At 44.3% G+C, this 18484-nt stretch overlaps 1 protein-coding gene across 2 annotated transcripts in view; it reads left to right on the forward strand.

Moving 5' to 3' along the window:
* Positions 1-14610, forward strand: part of TMEM131 (transmembrane protein 131) — a 146648-nt gene extending 132038 nt beyond the window's left edge. The window contains exons 34-41 of one of the 2 annotated variants that reach the window (XM_039872497.1): positions 747-868; positions 1066-1212; positions 4799-4964; positions 6038-6159; positions 6265-6361; positions 7148-7245; positions 7904-8064; positions 13585-14610. In XM_039872497.1, coding sequence (XP_039728431.1) covers positions 747-868; positions 1066-1212; positions 4799-4964; positions 6038-6159; positions 6265-6361; positions 7148-7245; positions 7904-8064; positions 13585-13860 — 1189 coding nt within the window. In that variant the 3' untranslated portion in view covers positions 13861-14610. The remainder of the gene's footprint in view (positions 1-746; positions 869-1065; positions 1213-4798; positions 4965-6037; positions 6160-6264; positions 6362-7147; positions 7246-7903; positions 8065-13584) is intronic. The other variant, XM_039872498.1, reaches the window with a different exon arrangement.
* Positions 14611-18484: the final 3874 nt, after the last annotated feature.

The following is an 18484-nucleotide window of genomic DNA, read 5'->3' on the forward strand; positions in this document are numbered from 1 at the left end:
ACCCACGCAGTTCGTTCCCCAAGAGATTGCTTCTCTCCCAGCGACAAATGTTTTCCCACCGGGCTGTGGACACTCATAGTAGCCCACCATGCCTCCCATTTCTCATTGGATGACAGGAAGTTCAGAGCTGATTATCCTGGCTACACACATTTGTGATGTTAAGCTTACTGCTCAATTTTTTTGAAAGCACATAATACTCTAATAAAAATCATAAATTTTTGCTTAGTTCATGAATAAAGAAAATCCATCTCTCCCCACTCTCCCTGGACCTTAGACAGACACCGCATCCTGCTCTCTGCCGTGGTGTTCATGAATAACCCAGGAACTCAGCCTGGTTCGTTCTGTAGTCTCTACAACAAAAATGCATTCAGAGTTCTGAGTAGCAGAACCCCAACGTTGGTAAGTCTGAGACCTTTCCAGGGCTTCATATTCAAGGCCCACCAGTCATCTAGATGCCAGGAGAGACTCAGCAACCCCAAAAGGGCATGTTTGTCCTAACGGCTGTGTGCACACTACCTGAGGCAGGTGCTCTGACCCTCACGTGCATTGGAGGTGGCAGGATTTGCCAGTGCCAGGTCTCCTGGGTGGCCCAGCCAGTCCTGCAGCAGGCCTGCAGGCAGGCAGTGCCTCAGGGAGCTGGGTCAGGAAAAACACACAGCCTGTGCAGTGGGAGAGCAGTCAGGGCCACTATCCCTGCTCTAGCACAAAGGCATGAACTTGAATTTCCATCTGCACTTGTCTTTCAGTTGTTTAGAGCTGCCGTACCCGCCCCCACTAGACAGTAAACGGAGAAACCTCCCAACCAAGATTCCTCTTCCAACTGCATTGACAAGTGGCTCCAAACCACGGAATTCTCAGAAAGCAAAAGGTACTTCCCTGTTGATCATACCGATTCTTCCCTGATTGGTTGTCTTAACAGTTGTTAGTTGTGAATTACCAGTGATCAGTGAAGCGTTAGTCACACACAAGGCCACAGTCGTGTTCTCTCTTTGGAAGGTTCGCTGAAGTAGCCCTAAGAAAGCAATCGGCCTCCATTAACAACTTCCTTTCTGGATTTCTGTGTAGGTACAAATAAGTTAGTGGATAACAGACCTCCTGCCCCAGCAAAACTCCTCCCAAGTGGTGAAGAACCGGGCAGCACCAGCAGCTCAGAGGGTGAAAAGGACTCTCCGCCAGAGTGGGACTCCGTGCCAGTCCACAAACCCGGCAGCTGTAAGTATGGGGACTTAGGCTTCTCTCCGTGTGTGACAACTCTGCAGGGACATCTTACTTTATAGGGAGACCCAGTATCTGGTTTGCTGGAGCTAGCTCATACCAGCCAGCACTGGTTGTTAAGTGGTCTGCCAGGTGTTTACCTGTTGTAGCTTAACTGGCCATGGCGGGACTGTGCCCACCAGAGACACAGTAGACCATTCACACCAGGGCTTTTGTTTCCTGGAGGCTGGTGCACCAGTACACCACTGCCCCGCACCCTAGGTGGGGCGGCTTATCTGGACGAGGAGTCGTCCACAGAGCCGCTGCTTTCTGAGCATTAACTGCACAGCCCTTGGCCTGCTCATTCCTCACACTGTCTCGGTGCAGTTATTATTCTCGGCTTTACCCACATGGATGGACTGTTTCTCTTATGTGAACAGCCTATGCAACAGCTTCTGTATTTTCTCCTCATTGGCATCTTGACCTTGTTTGTTGGATGTGGCCTGCAGTAAACATGACAGCAGCATAGTCTACTAAAATAAGGTAGAGGGCTTCACCTGAAATAGGAAATGGAGAGACAGCACAGGGAGGGACCTCATGGCAGGATTTAGGGTGAAGACAAGGCCAGCCTTAGGGCTTACTTGTCTATGCACTCTGCAGCGTTAGACTTAACTCACATTTGGACTATTTGCACCAAAGGCAAAGTCAAGGTTGAGCAACAGGATTGTTTAAGGTGAAGGGGATTAAATGAAGAGGTTATTGAAGGCAGTAAGCTGGATGGAAGCCAAGAACTTGGAAATTCAGGTGAGGTGTACAGGTTTGGGCGCTTCACGAGGGGACAGGTCACTTTGGTGATGTGTAGGAAGGTCAGAGAAGGAGGCTGTGGAAGTGTCAGAACAACTGTCCAAGTAGTGACCCTACAATGTAGATATGGCATCAAGTGGGCCCACCTCTGTGGATGCTGGCACAGAGGGCAGGGGGGCATTTGAGCAGGGCTCGTACAAGAGATGGCTTTTGAGATGGGCCCCAAGCATGGTGTCAGGTCAGCAAGCAACAGAGCAGATGAGGGAAGGGATTAGCCACATGGTCAAGGGTGAGAGAGTGAGCCCCTTCCTTACACCTCGTTCGATTACAGCGGCTGGGCTAGCACCAAAGTCACATGGTAGATATGCAAGGTGATGGCTTTTTCTAATTTTTCTTTTTTTACAATTTTAACTTACAGTGGACATGTATTATGTTAGTTTCAGGCATACAACATAGTGGTTAATTTATATACCTTTCAGAGTGATCACCCTGATAAGTGTAGTACCCACCCAACACCATACATGGTTATTACAGTATTACTGACTAGTCCCTGTGCTGTGCTTCACACCCCCGTGCCTGTTTTTATAACTAGCAATTTGTACTTCTTCATCTCTTCCCCTTTTTTACCCACCCCTTGACCCCCATTTCATCTAGCAACCCTCACTTTATTCTCTGTATCCATGATTGTTTCATTTGTTCATTTATTTTGTTCTTTAGATTTCACATGTAAAATCACACGTATTTGTTTTTGTCTGACTTATTCCACTTACCATAATACTCTCTAGGTCCACCCATGTTTTCGTAAATGGTAAGATTTCATTTTTTTTTTTTTTATGGCTGAGTAATATTCCATTGTTTATATGTACCACATCTTCTTTATCCAATCATCTGTTGATGGGCACTTAGGTTGTTTCCATGTCTTGGCTACTGTAAATAATGCTGCAGTGAACATGGGGGCACATATATCTTTTCAAATTGTTGTTTTGGGTTTTTTCAGATACCTACCCAGAAGTGGGATTGCTGGGTCATAAGGTAGTTCTATTTTTAATTTTTTTTATTTTGATCCTCCATACAACTTTTCAGTGGCTGCACCAATTTATATTCCCACCAACAGTGCACAAAGTTCCCTTTTCTCCACATCATCACCAGTACTTAATTTATTGATGTTAACTGTTCTGACAGATGTGAGGTGATATCTCACTGTGGTTTTAATTTGCATTTTCCCGATGATTTGGTGTGTTGAGCATCTTTTCATATGTTTATTGGCCATCTGTATGTCCTCTTTGGAGAAGGGTCTGTTCAGGTCCTCTACCTATTTTTAAATTGGATTCTTTGGGGTTTTTTGGTGTTAAATTATAGGATTCTTTATATATTTTGGATATTAACCCCTATTGGATGTATCATTAGCAAATATCTTCTCCCATTCAGTAGGTTGTCTTTTCATTTTGTTGATGGTTTCCTCTGGTATACAGAGACTTTATTTTGAGGGACTCCCATTTGTTTATTTTTCTTTTCTTTTCCTTGGGAGAGGAGAGGAGACATAGCCAAAAAAATATTGCTAAGAACAATGTCAGGGGGTTAATGGTTTGGGGCATATAATCTCTTTAATATATTGCTGAATTCAGTTTGCTAATATTTTGCTGAGGATTTTCTTATCTGTGTTCATCAGGGATATTGGCCTATAATTTTTCGTTTATAGTCTTTGTCCAGTTTTGGTATCAGGGTAATGCTGGCCTCGTAAAATGAGTTAGAGAGCCTTCCCTTCTCAAATTTTGTAACAGTTTGAGAAGGACAGGTATTAATTTTTCTTTGAATATTTGGTAAAATTCACCTGTGAGGCAGTCTGGTCCAGGACTTATTTGTTGGGAGCTTTTTGATTACTGATTCCATTTCATTAGTAGTTAATCAGTCTGTTCAGATTTTCTGTTTCTTCTTGATTCAGTCTTGGAAGATTGCATGTTTCTAGGAATTTATCTATTTTTTCCAGGTTATCCAATTTATTGGCATATAACTATTTCTTATACTGCTTTGTATTTCTGTGGTGTCAGTCATCACTTCTTCATTTCTGATTTTATTTGGGTTCTCAGTTTTTCTTGGTTTCATTGATCTTTGTTCTTGTTCTTTTAGACTCTAATTTTTGCTCTGATTTTTATGATTTTCTTCTACTCACTTTTGGGCTTTATTCTCTTTCTAGTAAATTTGATGTGGTCATGGGAGGAGGTGGGTGCAGTGTTATCTGCTCCACCATCTTAGTAGTTATATGTGTTTCTATTTAGTGAGTGCAAAGGAAATATTCACAACACTAAAATATTTTGTTTTAAGCCTTGGGAACAGCTGTGTAGGCGTCACCCTGAAGAGCAGGAGGAGTGTTATTAAGGGTTTGTGTCTTTGGAAACCATGCACCAGGAATAGCAGCAGGTGTGGCAGAGTGCGAGCATTGTGTGGGAACTCAGGGGTGTTTTGCCTGGAGTCCCACATCTGCCACAGATGTAAACCTATGTGGAAGTAGGCTTGCAGGTCCCGCACAGTGATTTCACCTGCCCGTCCCTGAAAGACAGAGAGTGGAAGAGGACCGAGTGTCTGGAGGTCTCACACGTGCAGCAGAGCAGGGCCCCCAGAATGCAGAGACGCCACTTTCCTTGTTTTCTTTAAACCTTTGAACAGAACACACATGAAGCTTTAACTTTGCTTTTCTTTAGAAGTACTTGAGTTCTGTGTAATATCAACTGAAACACCAAAAGTAACTGATTGTAAAGAGCAAAATATCACATCAGTGAGACCTTTTGTTCTTACTTTTCAGCTACCGATAGCCTTTATAAACTTTCTCTGCAAACCCTCAACGCAGACATTTTCTTAAAACAACGCCAGGCCTCACCGACACCAGCCTCTCCGTCTCCCCCCGCCGCACCTTGCCCACTCACATCCCGCAGCAGCTACAGCAGCATCGTCAACAGCAGCTCCATCAGGTAGGCCCACCAGTCACTTCCTGTTCCTGGAAACCTGAGCCTCATTCCATTCAACGGAAACCCTTGGTAACCTCAGGCTGCTGTCCTGTCTTGCCTCCTACATCTGCCAGTGACAGCAATTCCGCCCTTTTACTTGGGGTCAGCTCTCCCAGCCCCACGTCAGTTCCCGACCCCAGCAGCACCCCTTCCTCCTCTTGGCACGTCCCACCCAAGGATTGGAGATGCATCGCTAGCTGTTAGAATTATGCCCTGGGTCAGGAGTCACTAGCATGCTAAGCATTAATGAAGAGCTAGAGGACATGGACGGATGGGACAGTCATTTTGACCTCATGGCAGTTTCACTTAGCAGTTAACATGGCAGGATCTGAAACAGGACTGCTGCCGGAGGTGACAAGCGTACAGCAGGGTGGCCTCCTAACAGGCAGGTGGGACCCCTCAGCCAGTGCTCCTCACTGGGGCACAGACACCTTGTGTTTGACAAGTTTTTAGAGTAACAGTGGTAATTGTGAACACATAGCAAGTTCTTACCATATGTCAGCGTGGTTCTCGGAACCACACAACTGTCTCTGCATTTCATCCTCCCAGCAGGCATGGGATAGGTGCTGTCACCACCCAGCTTTGCATGTGAGAAGCAAAGGCTGCAGTGTGCCTGCTGGGTTTTTAACTCTGCCCGATGGAGGCTGGGGAGACCACCACACCCCCCGGGGCTCCTCCACTGTTCGGAGGGCAGGAACCCTCTCAGACCTGGTCCATCGTGCGCCATCTACTGTTCACTGCCGAGCGCCCCTTCCTGAGCTCGCCTCTAAAAAACAGCCTTTTCAGTCCCTAATATGTGACCTTCTCCCTGGTGTCTTCTGTAGTGACCTTGTACTTTACCTTCCCTCACCTGACTGCATAGTCACAGGGCCCAGAGCGTTCACGTGAGGCCAGCTGTGCCCTGTGCCCGCCCCAGCAAAGGCACCAACTGCCTGGGCTCAGTCCTGCAGGAACCATAGCTCTGATACAGGTGTCTCCCAGGCCTCCGCGGGTGGTACCGACGGGGAATACGTTGTTCTCTTTGCTTTTTCCTTCAGCGACCCTAAAATCAAGCAGCCAAGTGGAAGCAAACACAAATTGACAAAAGCAGCCTCGCTCCCTGGCAAGAATGGCAACCCCACTTTTGCTGCAGTCACAGCTGGCTACGATAAGAGCCCCGGTGAGTGGCCTGGCATCAGAAGGCCTGTCACAGCGGGGCTCCAGGCCTGGTGGAATTACCTTTGGCCTGGTTTGCCTTTGATTGATTCAGAGTCCATTTTTACAGGTGGGAATGGCTTCGCTAAAGTTTCTTCAAACAAAACAGACTTTTCCAGCAGCCTTGGCATCTCACATACTCCTGCTGACAGCGACGGCTCCGACAGGTACAGCAGGCTGTTCTCAGGAGAAAGAGGGACAGCTTCTGAGGTCAAGTTAGCATCTCTGTCCGTGCCTGCGTCTCAGGCATTTTGCCCTAGATTACGAGTGGGCATGTGTCAGAAGCAGCCCCAGCCTCTGGGAGCTCATCTGGCGGGCGGAAGCAGAAGGCCCAGTTGCTGTGCCTCCCTCACCAGCTCCCCTGACAGGGAGGTTCACGTCCCCGTTTTAAATCTGTTCTCATCCTTCTCCAATATCATCGCCTCCTGTAGGAAAGGATATGATATGGTCATTAGAAATAGAAGAACAGAAATGTATATGAGAGGAAAGAAATTGGAGCAAATACTAGACAATTAAGAGTAAATTATCAAACATGCCATTTTGGTGACCCAGAGCCCCTGGGCTGGGCCTGGTGCTGGGCAGTGAGCACCCCACTTAGCCTTCCCTGGGAAATAACAGGCATAAGGACTGCTGATAAGCAGAGCCCTAATTGTACCTGCTTGGCACTAAGAGGAAATGAGTCCTGGATTTGAAATAGTTTTTTAATAAGTCTTCCATTACCAAAAAGTAAACGTAAGGACGAAATGTCTTCTTACTGCACAACTCTCTTGGAACCAGGCCCTCAGCTTGTGATGAGGAGTCTGGAGCTCTGTGTGCCTTGGTCCTCTGTGGAGGAGCACTGTTCCTCCATCCCCGATTCTTGCGTTTCATGTTTGAGCTACCCCAGTTGTGAGGCCGTGCCAAATGGACCTGTTTCCACTAACCATCATACATTTTCCTCTTGTAATATTTAGCTCAGGTTTGTGGAGTCCCGTCAGCAACCCCAGCAGTCCTGACTTCACACCCCTCAATTCGTTCTCCGCCTTCGGGAATTCTTTTAACCTAACCAGTGGTGAGTGTTTAACACTGGACCTGTCACTAATAAGCCTATGGACAACAGAGGAAGAGGGCTCATGTCGTGTGTGGAGGACCACGCCGAGAGCACAAGCCTGCGTATCGTTCAGTGGACACATTGAGGAGATGCAGTTCTTCATCCTTACAGCCAGGCACCAGTAGATGTAGATGCGTGGGCCGACCTTAGAGGGCCCCACAGGAGCCTCTCAGGAGGGTCTCCTCCCGCTCCCTGCCCAGCCCAGAGGTGCCGTGGGACAGGCTTGAGGCCATGAGTCCTGGGTGGTTTGTGCTCCCCAGCACACACTTAACTTCAATACAGACTCCTTTGTTGAAGTGACTCCTAGCTATACTGGGGCTCCTTACTTTTTCTTGCTGTCCAGAATTAAAGGCCACTGTATGAGTCTTGCATTAGCTGTGACCATAATGGTAGACTTGGGGGACGTTTGCATTTGATGTCATACAGCGAGAGGTTTGGGTGAAGTATTCAAATCCTGTGACATGTGCCTGAGCTCTGGGGAACATCACCTCCCCTGCCCCAAGTGTGGTAGGAGCTGACAAAGTAGGTGGAACACATGCCACTGAGTGAATGCCCCATCTTGTTGTAGGTGAGCATGGCAAAATACAGCATGGACTTGAGGTTGTGTCTTTATTTTCAGAAGTGTTCAGCAAACTTGGGTTATCACGATCGTGCAATCAAGCCTCACAGAGGAGCTGGAATGAGTTCGGTACAGGCCCAGCATACCTTTGGGACTCCCCAGCAACGGATCCCAGCCCTCCCTGGCCGGCCAGTTCCGGTTCCCCAACCCCCACGGCCACAGTGAGTACTCAGGGCCCAGCCATGGCTGTTGCCGCTCGGTCTCTTGGATGACCCTGACACAGTTATAAACAACAGATAGCAGCGGTGGGGTGAGCGCTGTAATTGGCTCCCGTCTGTGTCTTCACATCTGCCAAAGTGACCCAGCAGTGTCCTTCGGAGCCATTATAGTCAAGGAATCAGGGAAGGGGAGGCTTCCAGTCACCATGGCAGATAGGTCAGCACTGTGCGGTGTCTACAACCACATCAAAATTAACTAAATTATAGAATCACCACCACCGAGAACCACCTGAAGTTCAGCTGAAGAATCCTGTAACCAAGGCCTTCCAGAGAGGCCATGGTGAGACTGGTAGGATAGCAGAAACAGAACAAGGAGGCCACCCCCGAGGAGCCAGGGGTCACAGCCTCATATCAGGCCCCCCGGCCCAGGGCACCAATGCTGGCAATAGGAGTCCCCATAACAACTGGCTATGAAAGTCGCAGATTTTCCTCTTAAGGGCTTGCAAGGACTTATGCCAGCAGATTCGCTCACTCTGCGGTGCAGCTCTGGGGACATGGCCCGAACAGTCCCAGGGACACGGAGCTGAGTTGACTAACCTCAGGGTGAGCTCTGGAGGGGCAGGGGTCAGGGCATGTCTTTCTGGAGACAGAAGTACTGGCAGGTGACAGAGTTCCTTTGTTAAGAGCTCTCATTAGAGGGAATCAACAGATTAGATGAAGCAGAGGATCGAATCAGCACTCTGGAAGACAAAGTAGCAGAAAACACCCAATCAGAACAGCAAATTTTTAAAAATGAGGGTGGTTTAAGGGGCCTCTGGGACATCATCAAGCGTACCAACGTTTGCATCATAAGGGTTCTAGAAAGAGAAGAGAGCAAGGAATTGAAAACCTAGCTGAAGAAATAACGGAAAACTTCCCTAACCTGGCAAAGGAAATACACAAGTCCAGGAAGCGCAGAGTCCCTAAGAGGCCCACACCAAGACACAGCATAATTAAAATGCCGAAGGTTAAAGACAAAGAATCTTAAAAGCAAGAGAAAAGAAGTTACCTACAAGGGAGCTCCCATAACACTGGCAGCTGATTTCTCAGCAGAAACTTTGCAGGACAGAAGGAATTGGCACAAAATATTCAAAAGTGTTGAAAAGCAAGGACCTACATCTGAGATTGCTCTACCCAGCAAAGCTATCATTTAGAATCAAAGGACAGATAAAGAGCTTCCCAGGCAAGAAAAAGCTAAAGGAGTTCATCACCACCAAGCCAGTATTACAGGAAATGTTAGAGGGAATTCTTTAAGAAGAAAAGATATGAATAAGAAAATATAGGAAAGAAAAATATTCTCACTAGCAAAGGCAAACAACTATGGATCAGCCAACTACAAAGCTAGTTCAAAGGTGAAAAGGCAAAAGTAGGAAGATCATGTGCCATTACAATAAGTTAAGGGATACACACAAACATAGAAAAGGGAAAAATGACACAAACATTAACATCGAAGGAGTGAGTAAAAATTGCTGTGATTTTAGAATGTATTCAAACTTAAGTGACTATAAAACAGAATACTGTACATAAACATAGCTCAGTATGTAGGTATCACAGGCCAACCAACCATGAACCAAACATCTGTGAAACATATAAGAAATGGAGAGAAAGGAATCCAGATACAGCGCTACCGAAAGTCACCAATACACAAGAGCAAGAGAATAAGAAAGGAACAGGAAACAGCTAATCAATCAGAAAACAATAAAATAGCAGTAACTACATACCTGTCAAGACTATTTTAAATGCAAGTGGACTAAAGTGAGAATGAAAGAAATAATAAAGATCAGAGCAGAAATAAATAGAGTCTAAAAGAACAATAGCAAAGATCAATGAAACCAAGAGCTGGTTCTTTGAAAAGATAAACAAAATTGATAAACCTTTAGCTAGACTCATCAAGAAGAAAAGACCTAATAAAATCAGAAATGAAAGAGGGAGGTGACAGCCGATACCACAAAAATACAAAGGCTTTTAACAAAATATTGTGAACAGTTATAGGCCAACAAATTGGACAACCTGGAGGAAATGGATAAATTTCTAGAAACATGCAATCTTCTAAGACTGAATCAAGAAGAAACAGAAAATCTGAACAGACATAACTACAAACAAAATGGAATTGGTAATTAAAAAAAAACCTCCCAACGAACAGAAGAAGTCCTGCACCAAATGGCTTCATGGGTGAATTCTACCAAACGTTTAAAGAATTAATACTTATCTTTCTCAAACCATTCCAAAAACTTGAAGAGGAGGGAGAGCTTCCAAACTTATTCGTGAGGCCAGCATTATCCTGACACCAAAACAAGACGAAGATACTACAAAGAAAAGGTAAATTACAGGTTATATGTCCCTGGTTGAACACAGATGCAAAACTTCTCAACATGATCTTAGCAAACCAAATTCAGCAATACATTAAAAAGATCATATACCATGATCAAGTGGGATTTATCCCAGGAATATAAGGTTGATTTGATATCCACAAATTAATGTGATGTACCACATAACAAAATGAAGGATAAAAATCATATCAATAGATGCAGAAAAAGTATTTGACAGAATTCAACATCCATTTATGATAAAAACTCTCAGTAAAGAGGGAACATACCTCAATAATAAAGACGATATATGACAAGCCCACAGCTAACATCATAATGATGAAAAACTGAAAGCTTTTTAAGATCAAAAACAAGACTAGGATCACTTTTATTCATCGTATTATTGAAGTACTAGCCACAGCAGTCAGACAAGAAAAAGAAAGGCATGCAAATTGGAAAGAAGTGAAACTGTCTTTGTTTGCAGATGACATAATACTTTATAGAGAGAACTTTAAAAATTCCATCAAAAACTATTAGAATAAATTCAGTAAAGTAGCAGGATACAAAATTATTTAGATTCAGTTGCATTTTTATACACCGATAACGAAATACCAGAAGTTAAGACGACAATCCCATTTATAATAACATCAAAAAGATTGAAATGTCTAGGAATAATTTAAATGAGGTAAAAGACCTGTACTTGGAAAAGTATTAAACATTATAGAAAGAAATTGAAGAAGACACAAATAAATGGAAGATATACTGTGCTCATGGATAGGAAGAATTAGCATCCTTAAAATATCCATACTGTCCAAAGCAATCTTCAGATTCATTGCAATCCCTATCAAAATACCAAAGGTATTTTTCACAGAACTAGAATAAATAATCCTAAAATTTATATGGAACCACAAAAGACCCCAAATAGCAATCTTAGAGTGAAGAACAAAGAAGAACAAAGTTGAAAGTATCATGCTCCCTGATGTTAGACTATACTTACAAGGCTATAGTAATCAAAACAGCATGGTACTGGCATAAAAACAGACACACAAATCAGTGGAATGGAAAAGAGAGCCCAGAAATGAAACCACGCCTACACAGTCAATCTATGAAAAAAGAGACAAGAATATACAATGGGGTAAAAGACAGTCTCTTCAGTAAGTGGTGCTGGGAAAACTGGACCATCACTTTCTTACATAATTTCAAAATGGATTAAAGACTGAAATATATGATACAAAACCATAAAACTAGAGGAAAATATAGGCAGTAAACTCTTTGACATTGCTCTTGGCAGTAATTTTTTGGATATGTCTCCGTGGGCAAGTGAAACAAAAAAATAAACAAATGGGACTACTTCAAATTGAAAAGGTTTTTGCACAGCGAAAGAAACCAACAAAACAGAAAGACAACCTACTGAATGGGAGAAGATATTCGCCCATGATACATCTGATAATGGGTTAATATCCAAACTATGTAAAGAACTCATATAACAAAAAAAATAATAATTTGATTTAAAAATGGGCAGAGGACCTGAATAGACATTTCTCTAAAGAGGACGTACACATGGCCAATAGACATATGAAAAGGTGCTCAGCATCACTAATGATCAGAAAAATGCAAATCAAAACCACAGTGAGATACCACCTCACACTTGTGAGAACAGCTATTATCAAAAAGACAACAAACAAGTGTTGGTGAGGACGTGGAGAAAATGGAACCCTTGTGCACTGCTGGTGGGATTGCAAATTGGTGCAGCCACTGTGGAAAACAGTATGGCGATTCTTCAAAAAATTAAAAATAGAACTACCTTATGACACAGCAATTTCACTTCTGAGTATTTATCTGAAGAAATCCAAAACACTAATTGGAAAAGATACGTGCGTCCTTGTGTTCACTGCAGCATTATTTACAATAGCCAAGATACGGAAGCAACCTGAGTTGCTTCCGTATCAGTAGACAACTAGATAAAGAAGATATGGTACATAGATACAATGGAATATTATTTGGCCATAAAAAAAGAATGAGATCTTGCCATTTGCAACAACATGATGGACCTTGAGGGTATTATGGTAAGTGAAATAAGTCAGAGAAAGACGAATACATAATGTCTTACTTATATGTGGAATCTGTAAAACAAAACAAACTTATAGATACAGAGAACAAAGTGAAGGTTGCCAGACAGGAGGGGGTAGGAGGATGAGTGAAAAGGGAGAAGGGATGAAGAAGTGCACATTGGCAGTTAGAAAACAGCCACGGGGGCGTGAAGCACAGGGACTAGTCAGTGACACTGTAATAACCATGCACGGTGTCAGGTGAGTCTTCACTTATCAGGGCGATCACTTTGTAGGTTGTATAAATGTCTAACCACTATGCTGTACACCTGAAACTATCGTAATATTGTATTTCAACTATAATTGAAATTTTGTTTTTTTAAAAAAGTTATGAGAAGAACAACTGAGCGGCTGTGGGGTTGGCAACTGGAGTCTCTCCCAGCAGAACAGGTCACTTCAGCCTCTTCCCAACTTGTAAACCAATCACAAGTGAGGCCGTGGGCCCATCCTCAGGTCTCCCCTGTCCTAGGTTAGACAGCGACCAAATGCAGCCTCCCAGTCCATGCAGAACAGCCCTAGGCACCACAGAAGCAGACTGCTGCGGTGGCCTCAGTTTTGTTTGAGGAACCTGTGTCCTCATTTGAGCTTTCTAGTGTGCATTTGTTTGCTTTTCGGCTAAGTTTTTTTGTAAAAGTCATGCTCCAGAAAAGCATTCTTACCAAGGGAAATAGTTACTTGTTTCAGCTTTTACAAAATGACAGAAAAATATCTTGTGCTTATACTTCTTCCTTCTCAGGAAAACTGAATTAGACGAGCAAGGTTTAACCATACTAATTCAGGGTCCAAAGTTTGTCCCCACTTGTGATCATTTTGTATTCAGTTTTAAAAGCATCTCAGCTGTTCTTTAAAACGGGGCAGTCAGTATTTCAGCTTTACAGGCCATGCTGTTCTGCCACCGCAGTGCTAGCAGCCACGACAGCACATGACAAATGCATGGCTGTGCTCCAGAGGGAACAGGCAGGGCAGGACTTGGGTCTTCTGTAATGTCACAGCCCTGTGCTCAGTCTCTGGGAGGGCTGCATGCATGACACCTCTGATTTTACCTCACGCGTGTCGTTTTGTCCCACCAGCCCGTCCTCGGCAGTCCCAGCGGCCTGTGGTCCACCACCCCATTCAGCAGCTCCATCTGGTCCAGCACCTCCCTCCCCTTCACCACTCCCTCCGGCACACTGACCAGCATCGGCCTCTTGGGCGCAGAGACCAGCTCCGGCCCCCACACCCCTTCCACCTCTGGCCCCGCCGATGACTTGGGACAGACCTACAACCCATGGCGGGTGTGGAGCCCCACAATCGGGAGGAGGAGCTCCGACCCGTGGTCTAATTCGCACTTCCCTCATGAGAATTGAAATTAGACCAAAAAAAAAAAGCAGGACCCCTGGTCTAGATCATGACAGGCCGGTCCCCAGACGTCCATCTGCCGTAGCTCCCGTCCCCTCCCCTCATCTTGGCCACACAGACTCGAGCAGAGCAGGCTATACCACCCGCTGCTTTCAGACCCTTCTCACAATTATGATACTGAGATTTGCTGTTGTGCTTTTAGAAAAAAGTCTGGACTCAGCCACACTCTGATAAGACCTGTACATCTGGAAACCTTACCTGTTACCAAGTTTCCACCTCCCTTCTTCCATTCTTTACTTACCCATATGAACACAAATTTGACATCGCAGCTAAGGAAGTAATTTGAGTTGATTCAGAAGTCTGGCATGTGACAATTTTATTAAATTACCAAGTCTGGTTTTTAATAGTTACACAATATTATGCGCCGAGATCTAATTTTAAAAACATATGAAGACTTTGTGCTGAAAAATACAGAGTATTTTTTTAAAATAAGGCTGTCCTGGTTTAAAAGCAAGTTACAGAAATGTAAGTCGACATTAAGAACAGTGAATGAATGTGAAAACATTCAGTCAAGACCATTTGCATTTCCTGTGCTGTTTGTACTTGAGGTATGTAACATTTGTATACCTGAATTTATTTTAAAAGATAAACTGAAATGCACATAGCCAAGTCTTGAGATACAAGATTGAATGTGTATTTCTTAAAAATACAACTTTGTGTTGTACTTTGAAATAAATGCTTTTTTCAAAAGCCTTGAATTGTTGTGTGCCTTTCCTTTTTTACATGCAAGATGCATTTGTTTGATTCTTTCACACCAAAGTAAACCATGCTGTCATTGCCTTCGTCTGTGGAGTTTGCTTTATTAGGGCTGGAACCATCTGTGCTGATTAAATTCTGTGTATTTCCATGACAGTCCCTGAAGGTGCCATCTAAAACGTGTCTTTCCTTTTAAATAGAAGTGTGATCCTTTTCCAACCTTAAAACTCCCACACCACTTCCAGATGGTACCTGTATTGGCTATGCGGATACCAGGCAGGACTAGAATGCCTTAAAATAGAGAACAATCTTAGAAATTAAATTATCTCAGATGAAAAATATTTACCCACACCTGGGCAAGTTGGCAAAAAATAAATAGCATAATAAATGATTGTGTTTAGGGGATAGTCCACCCAATTCGAATGTTTTAGAAACAAGCTTCTAACCTTGACAAAAGCCTATAAAAATTGAGTGAGCAAGACATTTTAGATCCTTTGCTACCAAGAAAATAGCTATAACAGCAATGAAAGAACGCAAAGCCACAGACCCTGATGGCAACACTTGGGCTGACCACTGTGCTGAAGAAATAAGATTCACTGTGAGAAATCTTCCTTTAATCTCACGGGTAAGTGAGACTGGACAAACAGGATTTTATTAACTGTCAGAACAAGCCCCTGATTAGGGAAATAGAAAATGGGAGGAGCCATGATGTGCATTACTTACATCACCAAAAAGTTTACAGCAGAGTCTAACAATTTTTCTTCATATTACCTGTAACAACAGATAAATTGGCAACAATGTTAAACCAGTGCTTATGGGGTAAGATTAGAGGCGTCATCAAGGATGTCTCTACATCTGCCCTCGGTGCAAATGAAACAGTTCTGACAAAATGTAAAGACACATGTGGGAGGGAACCAGAACCTCAGAGGCCCTAAGACACTTGGACGGGAACTTCCTACAAACGCCTCCTGCCAGGAGTTGTGAATACATCTGGTTGTGGTTTATTTTCACTGTGGATTGAACGTTTCCCATGAGAGACCTAAGACAAAAACCAAAAAGAGTGCTTAATCTTGTTTTCCAACCTGGAAAACCCCACCTAACTAATGACAGACACTTGTTTTTCTAGTAGTTACTAAGAAACACTATAAAGTTTCGCCTTTAATGCAGACTTCATTGTCTCTATTTTCCACAATTCTCTAGGAAAGAAACAAAATTTTTAAAGTAAAATTAGCAAACCTCTCAGAAACCTGAGATTGTAGGACTTATGATCACCAGTAGCTCCATGTTAGGAAGAACCACCTCTTGGACTCACATTTTACTTCCTTATGAATTAATATGCTGCCACCTCATACATTTTGAAATTTCACCCCAATCTTAGTTCCCACATGATTACAAACATTTTATTTCTAGCTTTATCTAGAAATAATGAAAACACCCACCTGTACATGATCTACAGCTTCTATAGAAAAGGCACAGGGACAGGGTATGGGGGGCAAACTCCTTTATACGAAACAGTACTTACCTCCCCATATAGTCTGTGCTTCAGTGGGACAGCACTTCTTCCTGGATACCAGGCTTATATCTGTAGCACACACTTGAACTATGTATTCAGAGGCATTGTTGAGTGTTCCCAAATATTTACAGATACCATTTCTCGAATAATCCAAAATTATCATAGTTTCTTCAAAAAACCTCCCAAAGGAATCACTGCTTTGTTCTTTATGAGTATTCTGTAAACTGTAATTCCTACCAAGGGAACGAAACAATGAGAGATGAGGGTTCAGAATGAATCAGTAATTTTAGCTGAAGTCACAAATGAAACCCTTTCTGCTCTAAAAGCCTAACAAACCAAGGTCATTCTTTACAGTGGTCAAGGTCAGTCATACAGCCCTCATTTTCCTGTTCGCCAGCCAAGGAGCGGGTTATGCTCCAGCAAATATTCTCTTTTTATACCTACACACACACTGCAGGAGAAATAAAACAATCTGAAGTTGAAGGAACAAGTCCCTTGCTGATACAGAGCAGACTCAGCCCGGTTCCGGGACACGTTTCCATTTCCTGGGGTCATAATATCGGCCCCTGGCTTGGAGACCTGGTATAGGATTAGTAGTTCTTGCATTGCTAATAGTTGCCTATACAGTATATCCTGTTGAGATCTGTAAATGCCACTGCACAGCTTTTAACACTTCACAACAGGAAGAAAATGATTAGCCCTGGTGTCACCATTCGACACGTATTGACCTGTGTCCAGACACCCCCTGCCAGCGCTCTCACAGTAGCTAGCCTAGAGCAAACCTCCAGCTCCATAGGCCTGCCCCCCACGTCTCCTAGCCAAAGCCCAAACCCTGGCACCGGTTCATCCTAACACTCTCTGTCCGAGACACCCTGCAGTACATGTTCTCTTGCATTCAAGAGCAAGTCCAGCTTGTCCTGCAGCTGTGTTCCTGGTGGCCCTTGTGAAGGGCACAGACAATCCCAGAGCACACGTGGGCCTGGTTCCCGTCCTGGCTCTGCCACTCACTGATCACGGGCCCTGGGCACACTCCCTACTGCTCCCAGAGCCTCAGTTTCTCCATATATAAAACAGGAACACCCTGTCTCAAAGGATGGTGTGAAAAATTAGATGAGGCCAAATAAATGGGAGTCCAGTTCAAGATGGTGCCATTGGAGGGTCCTGGACTTGCCTCCTCCCACAGAAACATCAAATCTATAGCTACATACAGAACGATTTTAAAAAATAATAAACCAAGCAAACAAAAAATCCACATCAAAGCGAGTACCAGAGGTTGAGGCACAGTCTCACCATAAACCCCATCCCCAATACAAGGAACTCAAAACCCTAAGCTTCTCCTTGAGGAACAAAGGGTTTGAATCCCATGTTTGGCATCCCAGCTTTTAAGATCTGCACCTGAGAAATGAGCTCCCAAAATATGTAGCTTTGAAAGCCAACAAGACACAAGCCCACAAGACCCACCGGGCTGTCGTGACCTGACAACTTCTTAAAGGGTCCTGTGCAGCCTCACCCACCCCAGGGCCCACGCAGAGGCAGCCAACTGGAAAGTGCCCAGACTGTGTGAGAAAGAGGCTTGCCTGCTTAAAGCATTAGCCTGAAGGACAGGCATCTAATTTAACACACATCCATGGACCTGCTGAAATACTCTCCAAAGACAGAGACACCATCCTCAACCCTCTGCTTCGCTCCAGGCTCCAGGACCTCCTGGAAAGGAGCTTGTATCCTCGTCTGCTGCTGAAATGTTTGTGGCTGCCACCCAGGGAGCCCTAGACCCCCTGGCTCTGGTCACCAGAGTGGCTTCCATCCACAGGTCCCACAGAAATGTAACAAATGGAGAAATAGTTCTTAACTGGCTGTCACCCCAGGGATCAGTGCAGAGGGAATGGACAGAAACGCCCATCTCCTCATCTTTCACTGAAAGAGGTATTTTTGTATACTTTAAAAGCTTCTTCTTGGGTGGGAGGAGTGGCAGCTGCCAAGCAGCCCAGCTTGGCGAAGGCTCTGGGCACCACGGCCCCAGGCACCTGCACACCCCGCCCCCGCCACAATGCCCAAGAGGGAGGTCTGCTGCAAGGGGTGCGCGGGAGTTCCAGAGGAGGGCAGCAAGGTGGTCAGCTGCACCTGCTCCTGCAGAAGTGGAAGTGAGGCCAAAGAAGGCAGAGGAAAAGATAAATCTTCAGACAAAAGTGCAAATGAAAGGTAAGAGGGGAGCAAAAGGAAAACAGGCCAAGTGGCTAACCAAGAAAATAAAAATTTACCTGCAGAAAATGGAGAAAGCAAAAATGAGCCCAGCCCCTCAGGAAGCCGGAGAGAAAGAATCCAAGTCTGATTAATACCGTATACTATACCTTATAAGTGGCCCC

This window comes from Pteropus medius, unplaced genomic scaffold (assembly GCF_902729225.1).
Source record: "Pteropus medius unplaced genomic scaffold, Ma_sr-lr_union100, whole genome shotgun sequence".
NCBI classification, from domain to species: domain Eukaryota; kingdom Metazoa; phylum Chordata; class Mammalia; order Chiroptera; family Pteropodidae; genus Pteropus; species Pteropus medius.